Source organism: Aptenodytes forsteri, unplaced genomic scaffold, assembly GCF_000699145.1.
Source record: "Aptenodytes forsteri isolate BGI_AS27 unplaced genomic scaffold, ASM69914v1 Scaffold153, whole genome shotgun sequence".
In the NCBI taxonomy this organism is placed as follows: Eukaryota; Metazoa; Chordata; class Aves; order Sphenisciformes; family Spheniscidae; genus Aptenodytes; species Aptenodytes forsteri.
Window position 1 is genome coordinate 1817937 of NW_008796178.1, and position 18233 is coordinate 1836169.

General features: G+C 36.5%; 1 protein-coding gene across 1 annotated transcript in view; it reads right to left on the reverse strand.

Annotated features, from left to right (window-relative positions):
- Positions 1-18233, reverse strand: part of BPTF (bromodomain PHD finger transcription factor) — a 57503-nt gene that overhangs the window by 11565 nt on the left and 27705 nt on the right. The window contains exons 10-27 of the mRNA XM_009287706.2: positions 18017-18148; positions 17341-17470; positions 16430-16565; positions 15028-15247; positions 12296-14722; positions 11939-12063; positions 11576-11704; positions 11128-11278; positions 10204-10327; positions 8499-8751; positions 7906-8067; positions 6782-6930; positions 6294-6417; positions 5544-5767; positions 4049-4271; positions 2927-3813; positions 2092-2174; positions 4-229 (exon numbers count right to left, since the gene is read on the reverse strand). Coding sequence (XP_009285981.1) covers positions 4-229; positions 2092-2174; positions 2927-3813; positions 4049-4271; positions 5544-5767; positions 6294-6417; positions 6782-6930; positions 7906-8067; positions 8499-8751; positions 10204-10327; positions 11128-11278; positions 11576-11704; positions 11939-12063; positions 12296-14722; positions 15028-15247; positions 16430-16565; positions 17341-17470; positions 18017-18148 — 5905 coding nt within the window. The remainder of the gene's footprint in view (positions 1-3; positions 230-2091; positions 2175-2926; positions 3814-4048; positions 4272-5543; positions 5768-6293; positions 6418-6781; positions 6931-7905; positions 8068-8498; positions 8752-10203; positions 10328-11127; positions 11279-11575; positions 11705-11938; positions 12064-12295; positions 14723-15027; positions 15248-16429; positions 16566-17340; positions 17471-18016; positions 18149-18233) is intronic.

An 18233-nucleotide genomic window follows, 5' to 3' on the forward strand; every position in this document is an offset into this window, starting at 1 on the left:
TACCTGCACTTCAATTTGTAGATCTTTGTCCAGAAGTGCTCTTTTTTTCAGTATTTCAGCTTTCAGCTGTTCTTTATGCTTGAAAAGCAGAGCTGAGAGCTTAGTAGCATTCTGTTTACTACGCTTCTGTTCTACACTCTCTTCTCGCTTTCGTTTCTTAGCTGCCTGTTTTTCTTCTTTGTCTATCTTATCCAGAATATATTTCATCACTTGGTTGCACACAATCATTCTGGGGAAGAAATAAAGAAAAAGTACATTGTGCTGAGCTGCCTATTTCATCCCAGTGGAGAATGCAGAATCATTTAAACTCTCCAGTCTCTGCAAGTTGCAAGCTAAATTACTACATTTCTTAAGACGTACAAGGGAAATTTAGTAACACACATTGCTCCCACTCATAGTTATTTACTAGAACACCACTGGGAGAGATCAAGTCCCTAGTTAGGCTCAAGAGGGCCAGTCCCAATTTCATTTAACTGGTCTGAGTACTAACCATTCCTCCCCTTCCCCTATAAAACTGCTAACAAAGCTTGGGCTTTAGTACGATGAGAGGTATTTTCACTCAATTCAGTTTCCACAAACGTGTTTGAAAGAGCTGGATTTCGTTTATTCTGATGTAGGATGAAAGCAAATTGGAAGCCTGTAACTTCTTCTAAAACATACATTTCCACCCTCCAGTGACCACCAAATATTACTAAGTTTTTGTGTTTTGGCATAAGGACTGACAAATATTTTTCAGTGTATAGAATTCACTAAAAACCAGTTCCCAATTTCTTCACTAATGAGAACTCAGGATTAATTTTTCATCTGCTTGCTGCACATTCAACTATAAATCTCTTTTCCTGCTCACTTGTTCTGCAATTGTCATTTATTTTGCTTTATATTTCAATTAGAAAACAAATGTATTTTGGTTCTTCTGAATTTACTTTTCCCTTCCCATTCTATTTCAAACCCACTAGAAAACTAAATGCTTCTTGTTGCCAGAGTGACCATGAAAAATAACTCCCGTTGACATATGAGCTGAAAGCAAACAACAAAATAGCAATGGCCGGGACAAGGAGCTTCTACTAACTCTGTAGTCTTAGGCTCAGACACACTGTCTTTTGATACCATCTGTATTTTGATCACATATGTAATATGCTAGCTGTTTTGTACGGCTATACAATTTTGTTTACTTTGCTCTTCTTACCTGCACTACAGCTACTCGGTTTAGTCTGTTTTTTCACCAGGTAAGATACCCAGACGACATTTTTGGAGAAGAAAAAATATCAGTGAGAAGGAAAGACAGCTGTACCATGAATCAAGCTAGCTAGAACTCTCTTTTTTTTCATTGGACTTCTGTCAGTCTAAATACCAGTTTGGCTGTCTGGTGCCATTAAATGAAGAGTATATGACAATACCTCTTATCCTTTATGCCATTGTCAACATTAAGCGAGCAGCACCTAGTGATACTGCTGTAATCAACTAAGCTTGTACTCTGATGATCAAACTTTTATAAAAAACTCTTCTTTTTCTTACTATCTCACAACACACACTTGTGATTATCCAATTGAAGCAACTGCATGAGTGAAAAGGAGTCAAAATAACCCCAAGACAAATGACAAACGCTCCAAATCTGTGTTTAGCAGCTTCAAGCATAAAATCGAGTTTGTTGAATAGCACTATCTTCCAACTCTTCAGTTCCTTCTGTAGAGTGGGAGGTACCGTGGACAAGAATGGAAATAAACTGCCATTACAAAGGACAAACAAAAACCAGGCTTTTCTGCAACAGAACCATTAATTCTCCATTCAGTGCTCCTTTAAGAATGGCTTTTACCTTGAAATTTAAAAACTGCGGCTAGCTCCAAACACATGCAATACAACATTTCACTTTAAAAACATATAATCAAAAAATTGAGAATATACAAGATTCAATTACTTAAAGTTAAGAACATCATTATGAAAGTTACTTTTGAGTGTTACTTTAACCAATTTTCAAATAGAAAAATTTCTTTATGCAGGTTTTTACAAACCAATGTTTTATCATACCACCATTAAAAGATGTTATAAATGTAAAACTTTCACATCTAAAGATGCACTATGATGCATATTCACCTCTGATTTTCTTCCCTCTCAGCTGGAGTCAGTGTCTTCTTCTGTTTCAAGTGTTCTATGACAGCATTCTGTTTCATAACCACCTGCAGGATGATACAGAACCCAAAATAAAATATGAAAACTTTAGCCAGTATTTCACAATATTACTGGGAGAACCAGGACATTTCCTAAGTTAAAGAAGAAGTTAAAGTGTTATTTATTTCAGTAAGTGACAAACTAAAACTGATTTTATCAGGGGGGCAGTGCTTGTTTAAAGCAATTATTTGAAAATTGAAAATTAAATTGAAAATTAACACCACCTCCACTGCCCACATAGAGTAGGATATTTTGCTTATGTCGAGTTTAAACCTAGGGACTAAATGTAAATTGACAGTATTTCTTCAGTGACTGGTTGTTTTAGTTTAAAAAATGGTAAGAGTCTATTTTATATATGGTTTTTTTAAGCCCCGCAGCCATCCAACAGCATTACATTTCAGATACCTCTTTGAAACCTCAGTTTCCTATAGCAGGCAATGAAAGTACTGTACATGTGTTCTGAACATCAGCTCTCCTATCTATAACCTATCTGTCCTGAACTGAGAATAAAGATATATTGTCCCAGCAGCTAGTGGTAAGTTGAATCAAGGTGCCAGAAGACTGCGAACATGGTACAATTGACTTGAGGTGCTGAATTAACTTAGAGTATTTAATTAAATTGCCAAAAGCAATCGTGCACTAACTTTCAAAGAATCAAATTAACTGCCTATCAAATGTATTAACATTGTTAACAAGAACAGGCATTTAAAATGAGATTTGTTTCATTAATTAAGTTTTAATTTCCTTCTGTTAACTTTACCTGTTTCTGGATAATGTCACTTTGATTAGAAGCCTGAAGGGTGTGCTCACGTTTAATTTCTATCTGTTGCTGCTTTTTCTTCTGTTGCTGCTCCCTGAGCTGCTGAACTCTCTGCAGCTGCTCCTGAACACTAGCTGCTTGAACTGTTACCACATTCTGAATCTGGTGAGCCTGTACTGGGCTAGTTTGTTGGATCTGAATAGGTAACTGAAGCTTGATCTGCTGGGGCACACTGCCTTGTTGGGCTTGTATCTGAGCCACAACATGTGACTGAAGCTGAGAGAGAACTTGGACTTGTTGCTGAAGCTGAGGCACTGTAATAACTTTTGTTGGAGGCTGCTGAAGTTGCAGCTGAGGACGAGTTGGGGATTGCACAGGAACCTGATTTAAACTTTGAGTAGTTGGAAGGGTTGAGACTGAAGTCTGAACCTGAGGTTGTGATTGCTGCAGCTGAGCTTGAATTTGTATGGGAGCATGGGGCTGCATCTGAATCTGTTGTTGGGTTGTAGTCTGCACCTGAGCTGGTTGCTGAGGCTGCACTTGGGACTGGCCTTGTGGAAGGATTGCAGTCTGCGGCTGACTCTGGACTTGCACTGGAGATTGCCCTTGAGCCTGGGTCTGTGCTGGAGACTGAACTGGAGATTTAGACGACTGTGCGTCAGGTGTGACTGGAGAGTCAACGGATGCTGGAGTCTGAGATTCAGGCTGGGTCTGAGTTTCAGGCTGAAGTGCTGGCTGAGGTGCCTGTGGCTGGGCCAGCAGCACAGGCTGAGTACTCTGATTCTGCACCTGAGGCTGGGCTTGCTGCTGACTCTGAGGCTGTGGTTGAATTGGCGGCAGCACTGATGTTGGCTGTGCCTGTAGAGCTTGCTTCTGTTCCCCTGTAGCTGTGAAGGACAAAATCCAATTATTCCATTCATTTCAAATGGCATGTCTATAAGCCTTACTAATTTGAAACTTTCAGAACTACTGTAAAGCCCTATGCAGAAATTCAAGAGACTTATAAGCTTATAATACACTTCCAACAAATTTACTGTAATAACAGACCATCTCCAACTGCATAAAAACTCCCATGCAACTGAAATTGAAGAGTTTTTTTCTGCTGAACAGAACAATGCTTACCTGAGGTTGAAGTAGAAACTGTTGTTGTAGTTGTGCTAGCTGTAGTAGCAGCTGCTGGCAGTGGGGTGAAGAGAAATCTCTGAATTGTACCATTTGGCATAGCTGCTTGCATAAGCTGTTGTCCTGGACCAGGTATTACAGTCACACCCTGAGGGATTAATTGTAATTGACCAGTAGTTTGACCTTGTCCCTGAATTACCACAGTTAATCCTTGACTACCACCCTAAAAAAAGGAAGAAAAAAAAAGGTTAATATTGATGTATTAGTGATATATTTCTTAGACAGACTTCGCTGAAAATCAGAAAAATTAGGGGTTTGGATTTCAGAATTCAATACTTTTACCACATACCATATTCCTAAAATCCAAAACTAGCATCTGAGATCATGAAATACTAAAATACTTTTTCAACAATTCTATCATCAACAGATTACTGGGTTGGAATTAGTTACGCATATTTTCATCCAAATATAGACAAGAACTCTAGACAGAAAGCAGCTACAATGGAACATCTTTGTTCCTAGAGTTTACAAGCAATACAGAGCATGGATAATTTTAGACACACTATTAATTACTTTCTCAAGAATCCCAACAGTTTGTGTAAGTGTTCTCTGCACTGAAAACATTTCCTAACCGCATATCAGATCCTACCCAGCTCTGAGCTTTCATGACCGACTGTTCAGTCTGTAACGTATTGTGAATTTCTGTTGCTTAAGCTAACACTTAGACAGCTAATGACATCACTCTCAACTCACTGACGGAGAAGGTAGGGTATTGTCCCAACACCTAGATGCAGAACTCCACATTTTGTGAACCCATAGAACAGAATAAGGTCCCTACAAAAATCCTTCTGAGTCTTTTGGTGCGGAAATGAACTGAGTCTTGTTCCACATTAAAAATCTTATCTGGCAACAAGCAGCCTGTACATTACAATCATTTACATATATTATTTATAATTGGAAGAATAGCTATTGTGGTAACTCACAGAAGTCTATTTTTACCCTATGCTTGACTCTAAATTCATTTTTTGCCAACAGACCTTCATGATCTGAGCAGAAGCTGCAAGAACTTTTTCCTCCTCCAGTTCCAGATACTGTAATTTTTCCTCTGAGACTCTGGATAACATGAATGAAAACTAAATCTTCACACAAAATCAAAAAACAAGGAACGAACGTTATGTTCTGAAGGTCTACAAAATAGGCCATACAAAATAATTATGTCCCTTACTGCTATTAATGCAAAGACTTTTTTCCATACTGCTAAACTTTCCTGATGCTAGTTACATTACTGGGGAATACAATAGGAAGAGCTATTTAAAACGTAACATATACTATTTAAGCTTCTTTCAGTCTGTAATTATGCTATCAGTCATCCTAAATGAAGGCTGAAACATAGATTTATGAGCAGATACACTACACTGCTGAAATCCAAAGGCTTGATAAGATGTATCGTAAGTATTAGCACATTTTCATGCCCAGAGGCTGTAAAATATTTTACCTGTCCTTGTGTTAGTTGCGTGAGTTGGGCCATAGTAAGTTTCACTTGTCCCTGCTGAGGGCGAGGGGGCTGCGACGTGGGTTGTGGCTGTATTTGCTGAGGTGGTGTTCCAGGACTTGTGACGGTCTTCTGTCCAGCACTGGAAGAAGCTGTGCTAGTACTAGAAACTGCTGTTGAGACAGGCTGACCCCTGATTATCTGAGTCACCACTTGCTGTGTCTGACCTGTGAAAGAATGATTTGTGATAAGAAACACATTTCCAACATTTTAACCATTAGCACAGCAAACCTCCGAGTCACAATAACCCACAATAGTGTATAATCAGACAAGTGAAGCAAAAACTGCAGTTCGCACATAAATTTTCTTTACAAACCATTTGTCTATGTGGTTGACTGAAAAATGTCTGCAAAATGTCTTCTATTTTAATTCAATTCACATACTTACGGAGTACTTCAAACACTTAGTTTGCCTTAAAAAAAAAAAGGCTTTCTCAATGCACAATTATTCTAAACTTTTTTGTTTGTTTTCGAATGAACAGACTTAAAATAAGTACTACGTTTCCCAGTGTCAACGATGAGCAACACCGACAAAGCCCGCAACCAGCACATTCAAAAGCCAGAAGAGGCACTTGTTAGAAGTCAAGCATCAAAATGAGGTATTTTTGCACTGGGACATATGATACAGAAAGTATTTATGAAGAAACAAACCATGGATTTCACACTGGAAATTTAAATATTAAAATGAACCTACTGGCTGGAAGAATACCTTGTTGCACCACTAGAGGTGTTCGAATGATGGTCTTTCCAAGTGTTGACTGCTGAAGTGGTGTCCTTATTACTGTCATGCCAGGGCGGAGTGGTGTCCCTTGCACTACCTACATACACCAAAATGGAGAGTGTAGGTAAACTTGTGAAAGAAGCCGCTGGGATATGTCCTGAAGTTGGTTGTTTTGGTTTTGTTTTTTTTTTTTTTTAATATAGTAAGAAATGACAAGATGCAAGCAGATCCAGTATTTTTTCATCTATGCCCACACCGCTAAGGCTTACCAAGCTCTAAACTATTAATTTTTCCAACTGGAGGGAACTGTTGTACCTCCTTGGAATAAAGGTTCCATAAACACTATTGCTGAGATGAGCCAAAAACATTGAAAAGTGACTAGACAGAACTTTTAATATCTGCCAATAACTTAAAATATATACACCCACATTTTTTTTCATTAAATAATCAGAAAGTCTTACTTGTGAAGTGCTTGTTGTTCCTAACGTCCCTGTGGTATTTGGCCTAATGGTTACAGTTGCTGTCCTTGGCTGGAATGAAGTAAATGTTTGACTTGCACCTGTAGTTGATGGAATGATACCCAATACCTTTTGCTGAACTTGAACAACACCTAATTAAAGAAAAATTGAGAATTCATTAATGACATAATTGCCAACAAAAGAAGTAAATGCAACTCCAGGGTGGCATTTAGAAATCAGTCTCCAGGTTTCTAGAACACCTTTTGAGTCTTTCAACATTTCTTGGAAGAACCTTTATCATATTGTAAAAAGAAGCAGCATTATATGTTGTTGATAGTCCAACTACATTTTAAGTTAAGAAATAGGTATTTTAGAAAAGATTAAGGAAAGAGTGAATCTTCATAAAGATCAGTTTGATGGTAACTGCAAATAAGTCCTTGCATTGACACGGTGCCACAAATTAGTATTATACAACCATTAAAAGCTATAATCTGATTAATTTAAAATGTAGGAGACCAGTTTAAACACCTTTCACCTACAAGCTCGTGGTGCTGAAGAAAATGGGTAATGCTTTTCCTGCCACCTAAGAAATTTCAATACAAAACTAGTAGCCTTCATGATTTCCTCAGATGCCAAGTATAATGGAGACCGAGACTTGAGCTTTTCTGTTCAATATACATTCACAAATCTCAAAGTATTAGTCGTCTTCTTGAAGCAAGAAGAAAAAACGCTAATCTTAGTTTGGAGCCAAGCTCTTGCTCATCAGTGAAGAGCAGATGCAGGCATTAATAACTAAGAACAGCAGCTTTTTTTTTTTGTGAAGAAAGTTGTTTTGTTGACATATAATTTAGATAATGAAAAAAAAAAGCATGCTTCATTCCACATTATTAAAAATAAAGCTTCTAATTTTGCACTATGAAATGTAGACTAATTTATAGGCAAAAAACTTGCATTTTTCCCTACAGACACAAATAGGCAATACAGGGGGAACAAGCTCTAGAAAGTTGCATGTATACAAATGTTTTTTCCCCCTTCAAGTCACAGTTTACTTCACTGGGAAAATAGTGTCAATGGAGAATTAATCAGCAAGCTGGCATACATTTTTAATTCAGTTCCCTTTCCCCTACCTCCTTGAGTTGATGGCACATTGACGGCAACAATCTTGCTGTTTGCAGGGAGTGGCAGCTTAGTTATCACTTTCCCTGCCATCGTTACTGGACTGCCTGAGATCTGGAAGGTCTGCCCTGTGCTGGCAATGGTTGTGGCTGAAGTGGCAGCTGTGCTAGTGGCTATTGAGGTACACAGAACAGTCAGTTTTAGAGCAGAATAATTAGTCAATGAAATGACCATTTTCAAGTATGAAACAGCAAACTACAGGATTATTTTTACAATCATTTTTGAATGCGTCATACTTTCTTTGGTAAAGATTCTTTTTTTGGAAACAGTACTTTACAGCATAGAATGCTTTCATTATCAATGATTACTAGTACAACAACTGTCAGTAATAAATGAGACAGGTCAGAAATAAGACTACCTAGCAAGTCTGAACAAAGAAAAATTAGACAGGTATTATCTCAGAAGTATCCTGCTGACTTAGCAAGAGAGTTAAGAGCAAAGATAACAAGAAATGTAATAATGCTATATATTCTGGAAAAGATGTAGGGGCTGTGCTGGAGTTCATCCTATTTACATGTTCTTTCCATGATTAACGGCTACTTACCTGTTGAAGATTGGCCTTGTTTAACCCAAGTAGCAAAAGTCTGATGGAAATTCTTGTTCTGTTGGAATGTTACTGTAGCTGGAGAACCCACTTTTGTAGTAAGTACTACTTTGGTTCCAGTGGGGACTGGGCCCGCTAAAGGGCCTACCACAACTTTCTGTGCCGTTGAGACAGTAGTTGCAGTGCTGCTGGCTGTAGTGACTGCGGGGGCCACACCTGCTGCAGGTATCTGCTTCTGCTGTTCCAGCCGTTTCTACAGAATTTAGAAAAAAATTAAACGAAGGGATAATTAGCATTTTCAGATTTTGTAAAATAAATGTTGTCTCTTCCCAGTATTGAAAAATGAAGGACTCTGGTAGGTTTTTAGTTCAAGTTGTAAAGGATTGAAGAATAGGCTGCTTGCGTACCCTATAGTACAAGACTCCTTGACCTGCAGAACTACAACTCTGCTGATAGTACACAGCCAGAAATTTTCCTTTATAGCATCTTTAAAATCTTCAGCTTATGTTAATTTCACTGCACATATTACTTTAAAGAAAACTTATTAATTAGCCTCAGATTAATCTGAAAGGTTAAAAAAACTTTGAAAAATATCCATCTATATTTGGCTTTGACCATGTGCATACAGCCTGCATCTATGTCAGTAAGCAGTACACCATCATGAACAGAGTTTATTACTATCATTCTTAAGTTTAGAGCTGCCTGCACTGAGATCCTGCCAGTTACAGGAAAAAAAAATAATAAAAAGACTGTATCATTCTGCTTCACCATTAAGAATGTAATTTTTAAAATTATTCTTTTAACTGTAAATCCAGTTTGCAGCTTGCTTAAAAAAAACAGGTTCAAAATCCCTTGCCTTACCCAGCAACCTTCTGTGCTCTAACTGTCAAGAAGGTACATTTAATTTAGAGAGCCACTTTGTGAAGGGACAGTATCAGTAAGCTCTTTTAAAAATTCCAACTAATCTAACATTCTTCCCTATGTTACTGGAATTATATCTCTATTTATTAATTTACATTTCAGTGTTTGGCTAGCATTATATTGCAGTAATGCCCACAAATCAGAAATACTCATTCACTAGTAATGTGTTTTCTTCAGGGAAGATGAAATGATAAAGGAGTAAATTGGAAAAAAGCACAATTCTTAATAACGTATGTAAAACACCAACATGGGATTGGGTTTCCCAATGTTAATTGCATACATTTATATATACATACACACATCTATACATACATATCTATCTGTATAAAAAAATTATCAATGGGTTTCATTCAGCCAACTTAAGATAGGATAAAATCAAAAGATTCAATTTGATTGAAGCATGAAGAACAAACGCAGTTGTCTTCCCAAGTCAGCTATATGCCAAGGCAGCTTTCCATTACACCACAGAACACTGTTGACCTTACCTGAAGATTGGTGCTTCTCAGCCTTCTTTTAAAATGAAAACAAATGAAACCTTCTTAAAGTGTTATAAATTAGGTGAAAAAAAAACGGAATTCAAAACAAATCTTTGCCTTACCCCTGTTACAAAATAACAAATGTACACAGTAGGAGCAGCATTGTTTGATGGCTCAGTTTGCACAGGAGGTGGAAAGTATTTTTAAAATGGTGTAAGACAGGGATAAACTTTGTTTCCCATATTCTAATGCATGTGGACTACCAGTGCATAGTTGGTGACAGGTGGGACTACCAATAGCTCCCCCACCTGCTGGGCAGCCAATCGTTGGTGTTTTAGTTGAGCCTCCAATTGGGCCTTGAATTCCTCTGCCTTCTTCTGTTCACTAACCTTAGCCTGTTGTTCGACTGCCTGTGCCTTTTCCTTCTCCACCCTGCCAAAGACACAACCAAAAGTAAGTTATACCACCACATAAAATCCAACCATCAAACTGGATTTCATTTTATCCAGTTTAATTGCTCTTATAAGAACAAACGTCAAGACTGAAGATCACTGAAAAACTCATCATGGCTTTAAAAGTATTTTGAAATAAACTTGAAGTTGCATGCAACAACCCTGAAATATTCTGATGCTAAACTATTGCAACACCTTACAGGAAACCATTAATCAAAACTGGAATTTATAATTACACCCAAGACTGCAAACAATCTATATCATACCATTAATTTAAAACAATTCTTTCCAAGAGACTCAAAAATGTTGTTCCAACTCTAAGCATGCAATACTGAAAACATTCATTTTATGACTTGAATATTCTCAGGCTGAGTTTACCTTTACTTTACTTGTACACATTCATTTTCTTTGCATTAGAGAAGTATTGAAATACATACTGTTTAAAGCCATGCTGAAAGTAGGCTAAAGCCTTTCCATGCATTATAGTAATAGCCTTTTAGCATACCACAGTGATTAGTTCATAAGCATGGAAAAATTAATATAATATTAGTTCTAACAAATCTGTAAGATCTGCATAAATTAGTTTTGGTACCAGCAAATAGTTTAGCTTTACAACTTTAAGCTTGACTATCATTACCAAAAGACACAGTAAAAATGCAACTCAGATCCACTTTTACAGATTGTAGCTACCAAGTATGTGTTCTCTAGTGGGAACTTCTATGTAACATACACACACAAATTAGAACTGCTTCCTTTAAAAGCTCATTTGAGTTCGTTTACCTTTCAGCAAATGCCCTGATCTCCCATAGTTCCAATTCCTCCTCTGCTACCCAAGTTTCAATTATAACAGGGCCTGTTTGCTTGGGTGTTTCTGGCCTTTTTGGCCTTAGTGCACTTGATCGCAGTCCCTTCCTCTGGGGTGTTGGAGTTTCTTTAGAGAACAGTCAAAACACACACATTAAGCTCAATCATAAAACAAAATTAAAGTGCAAACCAAGATTTAGTGTCTCTTTCAGTCTCATTTTATAAACAGGAAGGCCTTTCAGCTTCAGATAAATCGCATTGGTTTGTTAAATGCGTCGTTTGTTTCAAATAGGCAAATGAATAGTTCATGTCAAGCTATATTTGCTCCCCTGATGGTCTGAATTAACATAAAGATCCAGTTACCTTAATTTCTGTAGGAGCTTATGGGAAGGGGGGAAAAAAAAAAATGTATAAACAAACATACCTTTCGGAGCCTCTGGCACACCAATGGGACAAATAATTTTTCTTATGCAGTACTCTGACCGGATTCCATATGGACCAACATCTCTTCGCTTGATTATTTCTGTTGTTGTAATTTCAGTTTCAGATGTTTCTACAACAAATTAGTCCCAATACGTTAATAACAAAAAACAAAAAGCTAAGTCTCCAATCAACCCAACATACTCAAGGTAAAGAAACAGCAGCTAGTACAAACTGTTGACTAAAAAAATTCAAATGCCGTAGCTAACATCAAGCCTTTACAGAAATGCTTGGAATGAGTGTAATACTCAAACTTAATAGTAAGAGCTTTTGCATTAAGAAATCCAGAAATTTAAATAAATAATACCTGTACGCGTAGTTCCTCCCCCAGGTGGAGCTTTTGCTGCCATATCATCCCATTTGAGACATGCCCACAATAACCGCAACATAAGGCTCACTCCAGCCAATGATTTTACTGTTTGAAGTCGGTACCTAACAATAGAGTATTAATTATATTTTAAAATCAAAATGTATTTAAAATACCCAACCAAACCAATGGGACAAAGGTTTCCCATTCTACCTTTATTGAACAATATAGAAAATGATTGAATAATAAATAGCAAAATTTGCATGTTTGGGCACAAATGTGTATACCGCTTGTATTTTAAAATTCAATTAATTTAATCACATCCTAAACTTTTCCTCAAAAATGTAAAGTATGTACCTCCAAGTGATCCCAAAAGTTGGCCTTGGGGATGGATATGGCCAGATATCCAAGGCAGGCTTTGCATTGTAATTGAAATAGGGAACTTCTCTGATCCCTCCTTTTCTGGCCAGCTTTTTTAAGTCATCATTGGGTAAAACAAATATGCTTTTTTTACTGCTTTTGGTAACAAATTTTCTATAAGATGGTAAGGCAGTTCCAGAACGAGTTTTTTTGGGTCTTGCAAATTTCATTAACTTCACTTTGTCTTTTGTAGAATATTCTTTGCTGACAGTCATGGAAGTCACCAATGTGCCTTCTGGGGTGGTCAGTGAATCGGTTACTGTCGTTGTAACCACTGTTTTACTATGCTCTTGAACAGAAATGACATCAACGTTACTGTCTGTAGCTGGAGCGGTAAGCTTAGTTACAGTAGTGGTGGTAGTTACAGTGGATATGGCACAATTTTCTGTAGATGATACTACTGTTGTTTTTTCATCATTAGAAGCCACAGTCTCTGCAACTTTAAACACAGTTTTGGATTCTGTAGATACAGTTGATATTGTGGTAGTCACTTCAGTAATAACAGTTTTTATTTTACTTTCTCCATTAATATTTTCCATTTTATATGTCTGTACACCATTCTGATCAGCGAAGTCACTACTCAAGCTAGATTCCTCACATGAAGTTACAGGCGATGGAGCAACTTTCTTATCCTCAATTACTTCAGTTTCCATAGATTCTGTTTCACTATTCAGGTTATTTTCTTTACAGACAGTATGCGTTGGCGTAGAAGTAGTGCCAACAAAGGCAGATCTCTCAGGAGAAAGCTGTTTTTCTTCAGTTTTCTGCACATACTTGGGAACTTCATCTGGTGGCTGAAGACTCTCTCCAGATTCAAACTCAGGTGAACTCTGCAGATGTGACTTAGGGTCCACATTATTTTTGTCCTTTGTGTCCTCTATCATGATGTCACCATTCATGAATGGTTTTACTGAAGATTCCTTAAAAGTCAATGGTTTTATTTCATGTTCCGGAATTGATTTATTAATATTATTAACTTTTGGTTCAATATCACCCCCTGACTTAGTTTCACAAGTATCTTTGACTAAGCAGTCATCATTTGATAATACTTTAATGTCATTGTCTTTTCCGTTCATTTGAAATGCTGATTTTTCTTTTTCTAAGTCTGTCTCAGTTTCTTCATCTTTATTATTCTTTTTGTCAGTAACACTATTTAGATTTGTCTGGTCAAGATATTTGTTTATGGTACTTGTCTCCACTCTCAGTTCCTGACCTTTCTTTTGACCATTAGCCTCAGTTACTTTAGAGCTCAGTAAATCGTCATCAACTTCTACTTCATCCATGTGTTCCAGAGTTTGACTTTCAAGGTTTCTTTCAGAAATTAGTTCTGTTTTAAATGGTTCTAGATCTCTACTAACTGATTTTTGGTGAAATATAATCTTGTTTTCAGATTTACTTTCAGTCTTTCCTGGAGCAATTTCTTCCTCCATTTCACTTTCTTGAGAGGACATTGGTTCAATATGGCTTTTTATCATGCAATTGTTTTCTGGATCTTTGCTCTGCTGTTCAGAATTCCCTTCTGAATCTGTTTTGTCAAGAGTGGCCAGAGCATCTTTTCTACAGCTTTCAGTTACCACCGGCTCTAAGTTTTCACATTCACGCTGGGATATTCTGGTAATAGGTAGTTTTTGCTTCAAAGGTTTTTCGCTTGTTTCCAAAACATCCCATTTGATTCTACCTTCTGCATTTGTTTGTTTCAAGCCATCCACAAAGGAACTCTCAGACTCGCCAAGAATTTCTTGTCCTTGACACTTATCAGCAGTCATAGGTTCGGGGTTGTTTTCTTTACTATCATTCTGAATGGAGCTTTCGCCTTCAGAGGATTGAGGTGAGTCTTCATCCAGTAGCTGGCCTTCTCTTTTCGATAGCCTGTTTGTCAAAGGCAAAGAGGGTTCATCTAGCTCACCAGTTTTGGTACAAGAGATGCTGCTGATTGGCAAGCAGTCCTGTTCTGCAACTTCGGTTTGGGTCTTATCTGAAATATAGGTTTGATCTTGGGAAGACATGTCAAACCGGCTTCCTCCTTTTACTTTTCTCATTTCTAGTTCATCTATGTTCTTCTGGGGGCTTACAGATCGAATGCCTACTGTTTTAGCACTAGCCTCCAGCTTCATCCTTTCTAGACGTTGTTTTTCTTCCAGTGTAAACTGTTTTATTCGCCTCTCAAGCAGTCCATCTAATTTTGATGATTTTACTTTCCTTTTGTAGCAAGTCCTTAAATGAAATCCCTCGCTGACATTGATTATATCCAGCTTACAATGACTATCCTCATGTTTTATGGGGGATTCAATTTTCACATCGTCTACATCCATAGGTTCTTCCTTGATGACTTTATCATTTTCACCATCAATTTCTTTTTCCACTGCGAAGAAGAAATAACTCTGAATCAGTAAGTTCCCTTAACAATGAATACCAAACTGTATTTTTACATTAAGTACCAAGAAACAAATGGACCTTTTAGCATATTAATAGATTTCAAGAAAAAGGGAACAAAAACTTCAGACACTACTAGAAGGGATAATAAGCAATCATTTAACTGAGACATTTTAAATGTCTTGAGAAAAGCTGTTACACAGTTTTTCAATAGTTATTTCTGAGGTCCTATGCTTTTACACATGCAACGTCGTAATGAATAGCTAGTTTTACAAGAAAACTTAAGCATATCAGCTTTGTCTTTTGCATGATCTAAATTTTCAGAAATTGTATCAACTTCTACTTTTTCTTCATGTGACTTTTCTTCTTTCACTTGTACTTTCTCCAAGGTTTCTGAAACATCTGCTTTGTCTTTTGCTTGCAGATCACGAGAATCCTTTGTTCTATCTTTCTCTGTTTTTACCTTAATGGGACCTTTTCGTTTATCCAAGTTGCATTTTTCATCTTCGCTCTTTGCTATTAACAAATTAATCAAATGGTTTCAATTATTCAGAATATTTTTTTTGCTCTGCTACATTTTAATGTATGTTAGTTTACCTCTCAAATAATTCACGTATCATTACTGAAATTCAGAAATAGAATTAAGTATACAATGGTAACATCATGGATTAAGCTTAGTGCAATATTGAATAAAAAAAAATATCTAAAAGCCCACCAGAGAGAAAAAAGTTTCATTTACATTATTTTTTCAGGAGTCCATGTTCAGCTTTTCTTAAACAAAACAAGCACACACACACACACACCCCTCACCCCACCCCCCCATTTTTCAGGAAACGAAATACCACTTTCTGAAAACCCAGCCTATTAAGAGCATATTAATTCAGACTCTGAAAATTCACAAATAATTTTTAATAATTTTGATTTCTACAGTTAAGCTAGAATGGACATTAGCATTCAAAGGACTTTGTGCTTAACACTGTAGTGGCTATTATTTGCAATACAGAAAGCAAAATAAATCTAATTTAACAAACATATAGACAACACTAAAAACAGCGGCATCCATTTTGTGTTTGATCCAGTTAAAAGCAACAGGGAAAGTATTACATCAACATGTGAGGAAAGAAATAATTTTGATAGCAATATGGGGTGGGCTGCCATTTTCTACATTTTAAAAGGAAAACCTCAAGAGAAAATTATTCTAAGAGTCAACTGTGCAAAATTTTTCTTTTTTGATGTAAATCCTTGGAACAAATAAGTGAGAAGGTGTGTTCTGAACTTTCTAGAGAAATAAATTTCTTTCCGCTTATAAAACTATTGTTTCCAGATAAAATTGTTTAATAGTATTCTGTCAAGGGGGGGGGGAAGTGTATATATACACACCAATATTTTAGATGTTATTTTTTGCTTGTGATTATCTACATGATTTTTATCTATCTTTAATTTAAATAAGGCTATACAAAGCTGTACAAATATTACACACAACTTCATAATTGAAACAATTTAACGTAGCTAAAAAATGTTTATGACAACTGAACTGGTTATATCGACAAAGATTAGCAGAAATCCACAAAAGCTTCTCTGGAACACCATTTGTAACAAAGTCTACATAAGAAATATCACATGCAAATAATTAACTGAATAAACAATAAAAAGCAGTATGTTAGTAATTAAAAAAATGTAAGCAATGCAGACACTTACTTGGTAGCAACTTTCTGTAATTTGCGTTAGTATTTCCAGGCAGTTTGGGCATAAACCTGTGGACATGTGTTTTACTAATCCAGCTCCAGCCACCGTACCCCGTTACTCTATATTCCTCTCCTTTTTGCTTCCAAACCTGTTAAATATTTTTAAAATAGTAGTTTTAATGGTGCTATTACACTATAACATATACATCCATTTAAAAACCTAAGATGATTTCATAAAAAACAAAACAAAAACTTCAATTTACAGACTTTTTCAAGCAAGTTGAAATATATTTGTGAAATAATGTGCTATCTAAAATTAAAGATATATCTCCTGATAATTAAATTGATTCTATCATAGTAACGTCTAAAAAAAAAATTTTTAAATTTCATGTACCAGTGAGAATCTATTTACCTAAAAGCTGAAAGATTATACAAGTTTTTGAATCAACCTGTATGTTTGTTACAACAAAAATTTAGAGCAAAGAACTCCAACAAAAATATTTAATATCTACTGTAGGAAAATATAAACAGGTTTCTATAGTAGTTCCCATCATAAAATATAACCTTCCAAAGTAAAGGTAGCTAGGCTAGCATTTTGGGGGGGGAGGGAATGGGATGGGAGGGGAGCACTGGACAGACATACAGACAAGATTCCAATAAACATCTAGAACCCTTCCATTAGGAAAGGCTGCATTTTGCAGACAAAGATCTGTCAACTCAGGCACTGTCACTAAGAGCATAATACATGTCAAATGTAGTTCAGACCAAGATTATGTGCTTGAATAGGTGGGCATGATTCCTACTCCAATGGCAGGGAGTAACGCAATGGCATTAAAATTTTAAGTTTAAAATGAAAACAGAAAAAGAGTAAGAAATCAACAATTTTGTACTTTTTTTTGTTCTTCACACAAAAGAAAACCTTACCTGATGTTTGACAGGAAATGTATATTTCACCCATGTAGCTTGCTGCATTGTTTCTTCTTCTTCTTGTTTTCTCTCTTTTTTTTTCACTTTCTCCTTTTCTTCTCTTTCTATCGCTGTCATTCTGCGTAATCTAATACATATAGATTTAAGTACATTTAAGTACAGGATCTTGTAAGCAAATACAAAAAAATAGTCAAACAACAGCATGTACTATCCCTTTGAATAATTTTAAGTATCTGAAATTAAGAGGAAAGCCCAGTATCATGTCATATGTGTTATTTGCAATAGGAACACTGCTTTTTTTTGGCTATTCCAGTAAGGCAAACACAGCTGCCTGCAACTGTGTCTAACATCAGACACATTTCATTTCTGGTTCTATGACACAATGAGAGACAAAAGACAGACTCCACTGAACTGAGTGTGTTGAAATTTGCTCGCTCTCCTAGCCTCCCAAAGTTTATCACTTTGAGACTGTGGCTCAGATAAAGAAAACTTGCTTTGCAGGAGCAATGACACTATGAAAATCTTGTCATGTATTTTCAGTGTTTCTGGTTGAGAAAAACACTTCAAGTGCTGTATGACTGACTAAATTTAATTCTTACAGGCTTAGAGGAACTAGTAATTGTAAAACAAAGTAAAGTTCTCATATTCGAAGAAATTTTTATGTTTATTTTACCTAGTGTGCCCCAATGATTCCCGCCAGATTGGCAGCATGACAACCGGTTTAATGGCACATTCCAATATAGCCAGCGCTAGTGCAAATTCTCTAGGTTTGCTGCACATCTGAACAGCCTTAATCCAGTTAGACCTAAATTGGAAAAAAGATAAAAACCTGAAACATACACATGCACTAATATAGCATGCTATGTTAATAAGATTTAATGGTAGGATAA